General features: G+C 41.0%; 1 protein-coding gene across 1 annotated transcript; it reads left to right on the forward strand.

The window, feature by feature from the left end:
* The first annotated feature begins 3,166 nt into the window (after positions 1 to 3,166).
* Positions 3,167 to 12,678, forward strand: ccnl1a (cyclin L1a). The gene is made up of 10 exons (XM_084020246.1): positions 3,167 to 3,483; positions 3,714 to 3,788; positions 4,541 to 4,650; positions 6,490 to 6,610; positions 6,759 to 6,823; positions 9,286 to 9,385; positions 9,499 to 9,603; positions 10,299 to 10,552; positions 10,649 to 10,747; positions 10,905 to 12,678. The coding sequence occupies exons 1-10, from the start codon at positions 3,244 to 3,246 to the stop codon at positions 11,380 to 11,382; spliced, it is 1,647 nt and encodes a 548-aa protein (XP_083876372.1). The 5' UTR covers positions 3,167 to 3,243; the 3' UTR covers positions 11,383 to 12,678.
* The last annotated feature ends 1,529 nt before the right edge of the window (positions 12,679 to 14,207 follow it).

The raw sequence follows: 14,207 nt of genomic DNA on the forward strand, positions 1-14,207 counted from the left end.
CAAAAAAAATAATAATAAAGAAAGTGTCCCTTTGTCAATTTCCATTTAGATTTAAATTAGGAGCTTTCTACTCAAATAATAACTAGACAAGACGAAGAACATGACATTTGATTTAGTACTTGACCATTTTAGACACCAGACATCTTGTCAATTCCAAATGAAGGTTTGATGAAGGTGCCTGCTGGCTCACTGTCACGCTGACATGACCTCCTGGGTCACTTGAACAGAACGGATCAGAGCCGTCATTAATGTTACACCTCTGGCTTTCCTGCTTTGACAAAAATGTCTACCATGAAAAGGGCCTTTTCCAGACATACGCTGACCTTCTGACAACCGCTCACATTGTCCCTGCACATGTGCGTCTGACCGTTGGCCTTTCCTTTTATCCCTGTTAAACTTCCTTGCAGCTGTGTATTTGAATAGATAACATCTATGCCTAAGCCAGTCAGAGGCATCCTATACCATGTCATGCTCTCTCTCTCACACACACACACACACACACACACACACACACACACACACACACACACACACACACACACACACACACACACACACACACACATAAATATGTCTCTTTATCAATATTTAATTCTTAACTCTATTTTACAATATTTTTTGTGGCCCCTATTTTTTCTCAACCCCTGTCACCCTGTTACTAAAAGGGAATTCCCCCTCAGCTCTTTTCTACTTCTACCTTGACCTGGTGTCCTTCCTGCTTGGTGTGTGTGTGTGTGTGTGTGTGTGTGTGTGTGTGTGTGTGTGTGTGTGTGTGTGTGCGTGTGTGTGTGCGTGTGAGAAAGACATTGTGTGTGTGTGAAAGAGATCCGGCCTGAATGAATACAACTCCTTGAAACACTTCTCGTCTGGGTATGTGTGGAACGGGCGCGCAACCTAAAGCCCCATTACGTTGACATGAGTGATCACTATTAAACATTCAAACGTAATCACCTTTCACAGATGCCCACACACACACACGCACACACACACACACACACACACACACACACAAACACTCATATGTAAACACACCGCGTATGCCTTGCACACACATTTGGAGTGTGATCTCCTTGCAGTAATTATCGCAGCGAGGCAGGCATGCACACGTGTCTCTGGGGACTTTGTGCGTTTGCTCATAAACACACGCACACACACACACACACACACACATACACTCAGGGAGTGGCGTGTGTGTGTATAACTAAGCCCTTGTTCGTCACTGGGCGTCCCTGAATGCCTCTCTCCTGCGTCGTTATGGTCGTTCCGGAATTCTGCCGTCCCGTGAGCCCTCCCACACCCTATAATTAGTGTCACCCGGGCAACTGGAGAAAGAATGCTCAGTATTCTTGTCGTCGTGGTAACTGCGTAAGTGCGGGGGCCTGGAGGTGCCGGTTGTAGGTGTCGGTTAATGACAGGGACAATGAGACCTCAGTCTGCCACCTCGTGTGGTGCATTAGGAGAACTGAGGTAGGTCAAATCTGTGTGTGAATATCTGTCCGTCCCGTACACATCACATCCAGCCTCAAACAGGTTATGTAAGTAGATCCTACAGGCCATTTTTGCTTACTATAGCTTTAGACGTACGCACACATGCATATGACCTCAGGAAACAACCAAATTAAAGTGTTCATGGGACCCAGGGCAATCATTTTCTCTTAGGCTCCCACTGAACCCCCCATTTCCTCCCTCTGTGACTTGCGTATGTATCGTTTCCATGTACACTGCAGACAGCAGACCGAACGTGGCAACTTCACTATATTTGCCTGTTGACCTAGTAAAAAAACAAAGCCTGTGTTGCTGGAAAACTACCCTGCCACAGGATTGCTGTGTGTCTGTTAGTTGGGTGTATATATTATGAACTAGTTCCATTGGTAACAAGATAAATGGGAGGCGTCATAAGATGATCGATAACATAGAAATTAGAAAAGTAATTGTTTTGTTACACAGATTTAGATTTATCTTAATTTTCTTTTTGTGAAATATTAAATGTAAGGTGGTTTACCTCTAACTTATATTCCAATGAAACAATCTTGGAGACCACAGATATGAAGCAAGTAGTTTAAACAAACAAAACAATTAAATCTAGACAATTGACACAGGGTATCAAGATTAGATAAATAATAATGCTTGGGTTTTAGGGTCCTGCTCTGTCAAACGTTGCCGAGGCCGTACTGCAGCATCATGTCTTTGGTGGGGAGTCCTCAGAGAACAAACTATAACCCCTGCAAGGCCACTGCTCCACTCAGGGTTCACACCCGATTCACAGAAACCTCAACTGTGGGTCTCTGGTTCCCTCTGCTGTCCGTTTTTAGTTACTGCAAGCCTTCCGGCTACAAAATCCTGAGGGCTGAACGTTGAGTGAAGTGAACACAATGTTCCCTGCACTAACTGTTCAAGCTGCACCTTAGTTGACACAGACCCAGAGTCTTTGTTTGTTTGTTTGTATCCGTCTTCAACCGTTTTGCCTTGATCTCCCTAGCTAAGCTGCTGTGTATTTAAACGTTTAAACAGAAGATTACGAAGTTGCTATTACGGGCGCAGTGTTCACTGTGTGTAAATGACGCATGAAAACACCGATTTCATAATAATAATTAAAAAAAAAAAAGGTTGAAGTTCCTGGTTGACTCCTTTTTTTCTTGTAATTGGCGGATTGATATGTTCCATAGGTGAGAAGTCTGGACTTTCCCGTAAAGTACGTCACAGATACTGTTGGTGGGGAGTCGCACTCGCTTCCGCTGCCTTCAAATGATGTCGGAAACATAACACGTATACTAGACTAAAGACAATGAGCTGTTTGTATTTCTGACACGATGTGACATAAAGGGAGCAAATTGTATGGGGGTATTGCTATAACCACTTGTAAAACGGTGCCTCCATATAATAAAAACAACTTCCACTATGATTAAACCGATTGAGACATGTTAATCGTCTTACATGTGGTGTTTTCTGTATGACCATAGGATCAGAGCGTCTGTGGTGTTTTATTATGACAGTAAAATAATTTAAATCAACAACTGTTTTTGTTTCGCGGTTAATTCGTCATTATGTATCATCCAAAATCATTTTGATTTAGGAAAACTGAGCTCATGCCGGACTATTTTATCACCGGGGATGTGCACAAACCTCCGCGCCTCACCAAGGTGGTGACGTCACGCACTTTGTCAGTTACCCTGCACCGCCGTTGTTCCGTTGACGCTGGGTGAGCTGTTGCTGATTACCGATAATCGCTCTTTTCGGGTGAAGATGGCCGCAGGTCCTCTCTCTGTATCTTCCAACGCATCCACGAACAACGATGGTATTCTCATTGGTGACAAAGTTTACTCGGAAGTGTACCTTACGATCGACAACTCGCTCATACCGGAGGAAAGGCTCTCTCCGACGCCGTCGATGCTCGACGGCCTCGACTTGAGCACCGAGACCGACCTTCGTATCCTAGGATGTGAGCTGATTCAGTCGGCGGGTATTCTTCTCCGGTTACCCCAGGTAAACCTCTTAGTACAGACTACATCATATTCTACAAGTATTTGTGTTTATTCGCAGTTAGCGCTAGTGTTTTGTCTACACCACAACTCGTCACGGCCTAGTTGATAGCTGTCTGCTAATGTTAGCTTGTTGGCGTGGTGCAGTTAAAATGGCGGCGGTCCATTGTGCAAGGTTAGGCCAACATATACAAGTTAAATTACATTATGTAATGCTCTGTATTTTCTCGACAGGTGGCAATGGCAACGGGGCAGGTGTTGTTTCATCGTTTTTTCTACTCCAAGTCCTTTGTCAAGCACAGTTTTGAGGTAAGTCCGTTCAAGCGTATAGCTCATTGTCAGGCCGCTGGCTGCTCGGTAATGTTAGCATAGCATATCGTTGTCGTTACGTCGGTGGCCGCCATATTGTCGATATGTTGCACTGGAGTTTTTTTTTGAACTGCTGTAAGGCATAGAGGGGGCCGACTGAAAGTACAAACGAAATAACTCAAACAGACAAAGTACAGAATTAAAACAATAAATCTTTCTTGCGGGATATCTCATCGCCAAAGTAATGATGCCATTTCATATATGTACCTTACAGTTAGGCTTAAACTTTTCTAGATTAAAATAGTGGTTGTTTGGATGGCCTGTGTGACTTTTAACATCTTGCCATATCGTTATCGGTATCATCTATTAACATATGCCTAAATTCATCTTCGTAATGTGATTAGTATTGCAGTATATATTCTAGGTTTGAATTTCCTGTCTGAGTAAATCAAACATTAAGTGCTGAACTCTACAAGTGGCCACTATGGTTAATGCTCCATGCCCTATAAGTTCAATATGATGTATAAACATAATGAAGATTTAAACAATTATGTGTACATTTAACACCTCCTAGCCAATTTAACTCCATTAGCAGACACATGAATAGTGTATTCCCCTTTTTAACCTAATGCTCCCAGAATGGGAGATGGAAGTTAGTCACATCTACCGGTAACACGGGTAGCACTCTGTACATGTTCAAAGTTATTGAACCCTTTCTTCCCAACTGTTTGCATCGATTATCTTCTTTCCAGATTGTTGCTATGGCTTGTATCAACCTGGCCTCCAAGATTGAAGAAGCACCAAGACGAATACGAGATGTCATCAACGTTTTTCACCATCTGAGACAGATCAGAGGCAAAAAGTAAGAATATTCATTGAATACAGTCTTCTCTTTTGAGAGATGAAAAATGTTTTTGTTACATGGAACATGTTGCATTGCATTGTTGTATTCTCCTTTGTTTTTGCTGTGAAAGTGCTCTTCTGTTTATCCATGTACTCTAAACCATTTTAAAACTTTTCAGTTTCCGCGCCACTGGTAGTTTCAAAAGTTTAGTATTAAATCTCACTTTAACATTGCGCTGGAATTGATATCTCAACAAACTCAATTTAAAAATTGGCGTGTATAGCAAGACAGGCCACCACTACTTTTGTGTGTGCCTTTGTCTTCATAGAAATCTGTTCATGTTAATGGTACAAACCTTGGCATTAACTTGGCTTCTTTTTTCCCTTGCAACCAACTAACAGCGACCAGCTACATTTACCAAAGCCTGGGTGATGTGGAATGGTACGTAAGATGAAGCAGTCGGCATGACAACCATGATGCAAGGGGGTCTCTCCTCCCCCAGGGCAACCCCACCCCCTCCTGTGGGCGAAGCCCGTGGTCTGAGCCACCGTGGGGTACTGGGATCGGGGATGACAGATTGGCTGACGGTCCTTGGCCCCCGGGGCACCTTGAGGACTCCTGTGGTTCAGTCTTAAGCTTTGGGTATCTGTCTGTCAAACTACGGACCATTGGGTAATGTAGTCTTCTTCGCTGACTGCTCCTCACCGTGCATTTTGTATGTGCTTCAAGAGTAAAACCCCATTCACCAACTGTTGGCCGAACCATGGCTTTAATAGAAATATCACCTTGTTGTTGAAGTAAGAATAGTTAATGGGATACTGTTTTTGTTTAGGGTCAGTGCATGCATCGTAGTTTTGATGGTTTGGCATTTTAAGTTGTGAATTTGTATTTAACATTAAACTGAGTGAACCAGTTCCGGGGTGCACTTGTAGCAGGGCTGTTGTTTAGATGTGGATTTGGACTGTAAAGTCATGTTTTGTTATGAATTTTACCATGCATGTGGTTTGTAGCATGACAGCATTCTTATATATTTGTTATTTGAGACATTGAAATACTACATTATGATTTGAAATTAGAGCTTTGTTGTTTCTGTAAAAACGGTGAATAAATACTCGGATGTGTTGGAAGTGCTGTAAAGATGTCAGCAAGTTTTAGAGTTCTGTTTATGCTGTAATTGTGTTTGTGTATCATAAATAGTACATAGTGTAGGAGGCTGATGGTTCATAATAGGGAGGCAGCGACACCGCTTTTGTACCAGTTGTTAGATCATCATAGAGCATCTAATTCAAGTCTTTGATTCTAGGAACTTGAGGTATTTTATTTATGGCTAGAAAACTGATGTTTTTAAGATCTTAGTCTGTATCGGTAGCATTTGATTTTGTTTCTGATACTTTCTTTGAGTCTGGATATCCTGCTGTACTATTAACAGTCAAGTAGTCAGTGGGTTTTCGATACTCTAGTGCTTATTATACAGACATACAGTACATTAAAATAGATGCGAATGATTTGACATCTCATCCTAGTGGCTTTGTATTATTTGAGTTCATTTCTGAAATATTTTGCATGTGAGGTTATGATGTGGCCGATGGGCTAAGTTGATATTTCTGTTAAAGCTATGACACAGGGTGAATGAGGTCAAGGGCGATCTACAAATCCCATATGCTTTCATTGGAACCGCAGGAGTCCCCAAACCCCAGCAAACTGTCAGACATGCACAGTTAAACAGTTAGTTAAACTGGTTTGAGTTGGTTGTAATGGAAAAAAGAAAGGAGTGCAAGACATCAGAAGGGCACTTTCTTTTTATTTTAATTCCCAAAGGTGGAAACATTATTTTATTTTGATTCCTTTATAAACCAGGACTCCAAGTTCATTGATACTTGATCAGAACTACATTAATACCAAAAACCAAGTCATCAAAGGCGAACGGCGGATCCTGAAGGAGCTGGGCTTCTGTGTGCATGTCAAGCATCCTCACAAGGTGAGTTAAGCCACACACTATTTAACTGGTGTAGCCCAATGTAGTTTAGGTTTTGTAGCTTGCAGATTACAGAACAGATTTGAGCTTGAACAGTGATGGAACCTGGGTGTATTTCTGTTTCTAATGTACCATCCCTTTATGATTCTAGATTATTGTCATGTACCTTCAAGTCCTGGAATGTGAGAAGAACCAGACTCTGGTCCAGACGGCCTGGTAAGTTCCTTCCTAGTTCTCCACTGACCATCCCCCACAGCAGCAACCTGTGTCATGTCTGCAAGAAGTGCCACCAGACCTGGGTTAAAATGAAGTTGGAATAAGTTTCAAGTTGTTGAATCACTTGACGAGCACTTGAATTATCTGCTAGGATCTTGAGGGAGGGGTGGGATCACCTGTGAGTTAAGTGATATTCAAGTGCCCCTCATGTTTTTAAGCACAGATTTGAAAGGCATTCAACAACCATTTTGCCCAGGTCTGACTGCGACGTTCCCTCACTCCATTTTAATCCTTCCACCTTTTTTGTTTTTTGTTTTTTTCCTGATGGAGCAATTTGTTTGATTGCAAACCTGTTATGTGTCTCACTCTCGTGTCTGCCCTTACATGGCTTTGCTGTAAAGTCTGTTTGATTTGCGGTGCCCATGGAACTTGGTTTAACTTTGTCCTTTCTCTCTACTCTTTGATTAAAGGGTAGTCCATGCTGGTAAGTCACATAAAGAACCTCTGAACTCTGCCTCCTCCAACCACATGACCTCAGGAAGCTCCCCCCATTGGCTGGCTGCCCCTCTCCAGACAGCCAATCCCAATGCCGAGATTCACTGAAGGGGGCGGGCGGGCCTTTCCCAACAGCCAACATCATCTTGTTTTCACTTTGGTGTCCAAAAGGATTTGTATTTTTTGGTCTTGATACAAAGGTTTCAACTGTAATACCCAGTTTTGCTAAGTAGTTACATATACATTTATAGTCTTGACATTTTTTCTAGTTTACTTGCATCTAGCAATGAAGTAAACTTAGCCACAGCAGAATCTTTTTTTTTTTACCAGTTTACCTGCCTAAATTAATATATATATTTACAGTAGTATACTGTGTCCTGTTCCCAACTGACGTGGTGTTCAGACATGTGTCTGTCTTACAGGCTGATCCAGTTCTCAGATTTTGCCTCCGAGGACCTGTCTCACCCACACAGCAGTCAGAATCCAGCGGCCATCTTTTGTCTATAGTGGTGTTAGCATAGCAGTTTCACACTGACCTGCCAAAGTGCAGGTAATGGGATGAAGGCAGGTTAGACTGGAAGTAATCCCGGTGTGGCAGGTTTTTCATTAATTACTTGTGGCAAACTTCCAGCAGGAAAGTACTTGTAATGCGAATGAGTGGAACGAGACAAACCTTTTGGGAGGCTTCACTGCTTTGTGATAAGTGCTGGTTCCTGGTTGTAGTTCCTTTTGATAATCTGAATAGGATCAGTGTTGAGCTTATTGGGGTTTTGCCATCATGTTTCTGTTATCACAGTTTTATTTTTTTTTTGTCTTTGGGACCTCTATGTTTCTTAAGGACATAGATGCTCATACCACCCTGTACTTTCCCCAATCACATCCTGGCCATTTTTGTTTTTCCTCTTTCCCCTAACTCTCCCCATAGCTGATCTAATAGCTGATCTAATTCACCACTGGTCCCAGACAACACACTGACACATAATCTGTTTAATAGCACAGAGGTTTTCACTCAGTGTAAGTAGTGTGGCATGGATTGACACTCAACTCATAGTGGAATGGGTTTGCAGCCAAAGAGACTCAGTGGTCTTATGGGGGTCATTTTAATTCATGGCTGGAAAGCATTCCTTGCCTTTCTGCAGTTGAGCCTTCCAATCAAAGTGAGGGTCGCAATCAACTGTCAGAATATTAGAGCAGTGTTTCATCATTTAGTTACAGCAACATGCCACTGACTCCCGAATATAACTTGTGCATGCCACCATACCTGCCATGTCTCCCTACTCCCTCAGATATATTATCTGAAAGCAACTGCTTCCATATGTCTGCATGCTTCCGGCCCCCTCCACACACACACACACAGCATGTCATTGTCTCACTCATCATTAATCTTAATGTAGCTACCCAACGGTCGTAGTGTGGTAAAATGGTCTTGGCAGGTCTTCAGTAGATTATCTCCCATTTGTCTTCATGCTTTACTTGTGACATACAGCACTCCCATGGATGCCCCAGAGAGAAATGGACAAAGTTAAATTTCACAGATCAAAATGGATATTGCACTTAAGGACTGTGTTACTTAAAATGTGTTACTGTTGTCTTTATAGCTATCAGGGCTTATGATTAATTTTCATGCCGTCTGTGCCTCTAATGGTCACATCCACAAACCATAACCTATTCAATATAGGTGTTGATGCTTGCACAGAAGTCGCCCACCACACATTTCTGGGTGGTGAAGATTTATTTGTAAGGATAGGATTTAATGAGGAATGAAAAATGTAAGTCTATATCACAATATAGAAAAACATAAAGCCCTGATAAGAAGTTGGCACTATTGGCAAAGAATTTTGCAGGTTATTGACCTACAGTCACAAATTTCCGGTTAAAGCTGTGACACGTTTTGGTGAGAGGTGGCTTTCTGTAGAGAAGATGCTATGTTTTTGTTTTTGTTTCTATGTGTTGTTTTGCCTTCATAGGAACTACATGAATGATACCCTGAGGACAAATGTGTTTGTGAGATTCCAAGCCGAGACTATTGCCTGTGCCTGCATATTCCTCGCTGCCAGAGCCCTGCAGGTAAGAGGAGATGTTTATCTGAAATGGTTTCACATTGCTGCGACTGCTTTATTGATGTTTGCACTTAATGCTGTCACCTCAAATCGTCAAACTTTATGTGCATGTTTTCCCAGATACCACTGCCATCCAGACCTAATTGGTACCTGCTGTTTGGAGCCAGTGAAGACGAAGTTAAAGAGGTCTGCATCACCACCCTTAAGCTCTACACCAGGAAGAAGGTAGGTTTTTTTGAGAGAGTATTGGTATGAATGTGGATAATCATGTGTTGCAATGCGTGCATGTGTAAAAATGGGCCATTTATATAAGAAATGGGGGCACTTTTAAAAAAGGCCACAAAGTTGCTGTTTTTTTAAAGCAGCAACTAAAGATTATTTTAATTAGGAACAATTGGCCAGCTTTTTTCTCGATTGCTAGGTCAAGAAAATATCAAACTATTTTCCATCCCAGTTTCTCAAAGACCGAAATGTTTTAAAATGTTGTCTTGTCAGTCCAAAACAAATATTTTCAGTTAAATACAGTATAAAAGGAAAAGTATGAAATCTCTTTATTTGAGAGGCTTTAAACCGCATTAGCTGCCATTTCTGTATTAAAATGACTTAAATGTGAAATAAATTATCCAAATAGTTGGTTATTCAATCAACCCATCAGCAAGCCACCTGTCTGCGTTGTAGCTCTGCAGTTTTTAAGGGGAACTGAGCCCAGATTAAAATGCATGTAATAATCACTACCTTGTGCCAACATGAGTAAATATAAAGCATATTTTTGCTGTTCCAAAGAGACGTAGGCTATCATCTCTGTATGTGTGAGGAGAAAGCAGGCGACCATTATATCTATCTAGGTTTTGTGTATATACTGCCTTGGTTTATAGTTGGTTTTGTCCATGTATAAACTGACAGTGTGATTTCTTCGCCAGCCCAACTACGACCACCTGGAGAAGGAGGTAGAACGGAGGAAGGTTTTCTTGGCAGATGCCAAGCTGAAGGCTAAAGGCCTGAACCCTGATGGTACTCCTGCATTGTCCACACTAGGTGGCTTCTCTCCTGCTTCCAAGCCCTGCTCCCCAAATGTGGTAAAGGTGGAAGACAAGTCTCCTAACAGCCAGACTCTCAAACCAGTTAAGAAGGAGCCAGACAGCCGGACTCAGGTCAACAAGAGTCCACATAATGGGTAAGAATCAAACATGCAGTATACTTCATACTTGCCTTTCACCTCCATTAAGGTTTAAGTTTATGTTTTCTACTTAAAATGTTTCTTTTCTTTTAGTTTACGGAAAGACGTGAAGATTGGGAGGAACAGCAGGAGCGGAAGTCGCTCTCGTTCAAGAACACGTTCCCGGTCTAGGTCCCGCTCCCCTCGCAGACAGTAAGATCACTTAAGATATGTAAAGACATTCTTGGTTTACTGGTCTAAGAGTTGACTTGGTATAACTCTTACCTTTTAATGTATTAGGGATTTGGCAACATTTTACTTTTGGTTAACCAGCTGAATGTATTGTCATCTTGCTCTTCTGCTTCCACAGTTACAACAGCAGGCGCAGCCGCTCAGGGACCTACAGTTCCCGCTCACGCTCTCGGTCACACAGTCGCAGTCCATCGCCTCGGCGACATCCACCCTCGCCACTCCTCCCCCACCTGAAATCCAAGACCAGCCACCATGGCAATAGTGACTCCAAGCCCAGCGGACGTCACAGCAACAGTGGGGCTGGAGGAACTGTTCACAAAAGGAAGCGATCACGTTCTCGATCACGGTCCCGCAGTCCACTCAAAGTAGACCGGGAACGGGACAGAGAGAGGGAACGGGAGAGAGACAGAGAGCGCAGCGCCTTTGACCTCTCTACAAAGAAACACAAACACGAGCGAGGAGGTGGTCATCGAGGAGACAGAAGAGAGAGGGAGAGGTCTCGGTCCTACGACAGGGACAGAGAGAGGGAGCGTAGCCACAAGGGCAAACACCACAGCAGTAGTGGGCACTCAGGACACAGCCGTCACCGCCGCTGAGACCACACACACACACACACACACCCCCAACAGGCTAGCTCTAGGACTGATTGTCACTGAGGTATTATGGATATATAATATAAACTAAAAAAAAAATCTGATTTGGTGCGTTCTCTGAATGCTGTTGAATACAGTTACAGTACGGTTGGCAAAAGTTATTTTTTCTCAAAACACGCTGACACGTCTTTGAGGTTGGCGACCAAAAAATGTCAGCACAGTGCAGCTGTCAACGCCAAAAGCTGCATTTCTGCCGTGGTTTAGAGAACATGCCTGGTTTGGTTTAATTTGGTGTATATAATTACCCTTATACCAACAATTGGGTTTTTGGGTTTCTCAAATGCATCCTAAAAATTTACAGCAATGTTCATTCTCTTCAGCCTTTAATTTAGTTGGCCTACGCCAAATAACAAAACATTTTGTTTTATTGTGGCATTTTTGCCTTGACATTGGAGGCATTTATGGAAACTATGTTAAAATTGCCTGAATCATACACGTAGCTTCTGCATGTATAAATGTCTTTGTGAAAGAGTATTACTTAATTTGACTCATCTACATCAACAGCACACCTGTAACTGATATTTGGCAGAGGTGGTTGATGTGTTATTGTAGATTGAGTGCATGCCTCTGAGGAACCCAGGCTGCAGCAGCATCTACAAGCATTTAGTGGAGTAGTTGCAGGTTTACAAGGCTTAATTCAACCAGGTCAGACATGATCGGTGGTTGAGGGAAGGTACCAATGCAGTGTGACATCAGTCCCAGACCTGTCGTCCAGTCCCCTCCATTTATAGGTTTTTCTTAATTTTCCCATGATACCTCCACCCAGCATACAACTTCCATCTCTGGCCCACCCTTATGTTCTTAGTTTTACATGTCAAATAATGGACTTTGGGAAAACGAAACTTATTTACAGTGTAAAGATGGATCGATATCTGCTGACATAATGAACGCTTTGATTTATAAAAGCGAACTGCTCAGTGAGAAGGATTGAATGAACAAATGTCAAATAAAAATGATAAATCAGGAAAGATCAGTACATTTGCACATTAAGGGGTTGGTGGGCGAGTGGTTTTTGTTTATTTTATTTTTTCGACAGATGTATGTTGCTAAAGCTGTGTTTTGTACGGTTTCCAAAAAGCTGACTGTTTAGACTTCTGTTTTTTTTTTTTTTTTTTTACATCAGTGGATGCAGACTTGATTTGAAATATTTTTAGGGTTGTCTATTTGTTACACTGGTTTTTAGTCTGCACATATTCATGTACCATTTTTATTCAATAATAAATGAGTTATGCCACTGAACTGTACGGTCATTATTGAATTAGAGCTGCTTTAACTTAAATATAACTTACATTAATCCTAAGCAACAAAACATATTTGGTGTAGAGGAAAGAAACAATTGGTTTTGTATTAAATGTTGCATTTTGCTCTTAATATACTCACAAAATGGGAGCCCACGTGACAAACATTAATTTCCCATTCTTGTAATTGTAAGGCAAAGTTACAGTTGAAGTCGAGATGCTGTGCATCATTCTATTAGAAACTACCCTATTGTGCTGGAGGTATAATCCTTTAAAATGTTTGACAGCCAGAGGGTGCTATTGACCTTACTAATAGCACTGCTCATGTCTTGTAGCAGTCTTACCATATTTGGAATTTACTTCTTAAAACAAAGATTTTATGAGGTATTTTGGCATACGATACTTTGGTAATTCTTTAACTTTTTTGATGAGATATCATTTCTGACTATTTTGTGACTTATGAAATGCTATATGGTGGCTTTTTACTACAATACTATGTTTTTTCAGGACTTTTTATTACTTTAACTTTTCATTCACATCTATTAAATTAGATCTTGATGGGTAAGGTACCCTGTAACATTTTATTTACATTTGCATGAAAGGACTTCTTTCTGTTTACATGCTATACAATATACTTCATTACAAATAAAATAAATACATTTTATGGCCTATTTTACTAAGACTTAAAGACATTTGTCAGTGGCACACCATGCTCTTGATCTTCTTTTTTTTAACTACCATACTTTACTATTGCCTTTTGTGGCATACAATACTGTGACTTTGCTGTGACTAACATAATGTGTATTTTATTAAGTATTATATTTAGATGTTGAAATAGTATGTCAAAAAGTCATAATAACATAATAGTATTGTATGTCTGAAAAAGTCATAGTGTAGAATGTTGAAAAAAATAATGAAAAAAAATTGTAGTATAGTATGTCAGAAAAAGTGGAAAAAAAAGTCATAGTATAGTATGTTGAAAGAGTAAAAAAATTGTGTCATTGTGTAGCATGATGAAAATCACAATAAAGTCATAGTATTGTATGTCTAAAATAAATAAAACTGTCACAGTATAGTATGTCAAAAAAGTCATAAAAAGTCACAGTAGGCTATAGAAAGAAGTAAAAAAAAGTCATGGTATAGTATGTCCAAAAAAGTGAATAAAAGTCAAAGGTAAAGTATGTCGAAAATTGTGTGTGATTACAGCCCTGTTATGAAGGCAACAATAGAAGAGTTTCAGTCAACAACTGCTTTGTTGGGATTAAATATTCAACTATATTCAAAGTCCTAAAGCTTTCGGAGGTTTTGTGCTCGTTGCTGTTAAGGATGCAGAAATGATTGATCGATGCCCGTAATTGTGTCAAATATTATTCACTCATACAATCCATATTTATTCCCAAAGGGTCCATACTCCTTAAACAGACTCATCCTCCAAAGCTCATAGTTGAGCTGGTCTGCCTTTTTTTTCACTTCCGGTGTTTTTGAATGCTTGAAAAGGGAATGCAATGGAAGTATATGTGTATGTGTTAC

The sequence above is a fragment of the Eutrigla gurnardus genome (genome assembly GCF_963514095.1).
Source record: "Eutrigla gurnardus genome assembly, chromosome: 10".
In the NCBI taxonomy this organism is placed as follows: Eukaryota; Metazoa; Chordata; class Actinopteri; order Perciformes; family Triglidae; genus Eutrigla; species Eutrigla gurnardus.

Coding starts and splice junctions, on each gene's coding strand:
- ccnl1a (XM_084020246.1), top strand. CDS start 3,244: ATGGCCGCAGGTCCTCTCTCTGTATCTTCCAACGCATCCACGAACAAC. Junction 3,789..4,540: donor TTGTCAAGCACAGTTTTGAG/GTAAGTCCGTTC, acceptor TCTTCTTTCCAG/ATTGTTGCTATGGCTTGTAT. Junction 10,553..10,648: donor AACAAGAGTCCACATAATGG/GTAAGAATCAAA, acceptor CTTTTCTTTTAG/TTTACGGAAAGACGTGAAGA.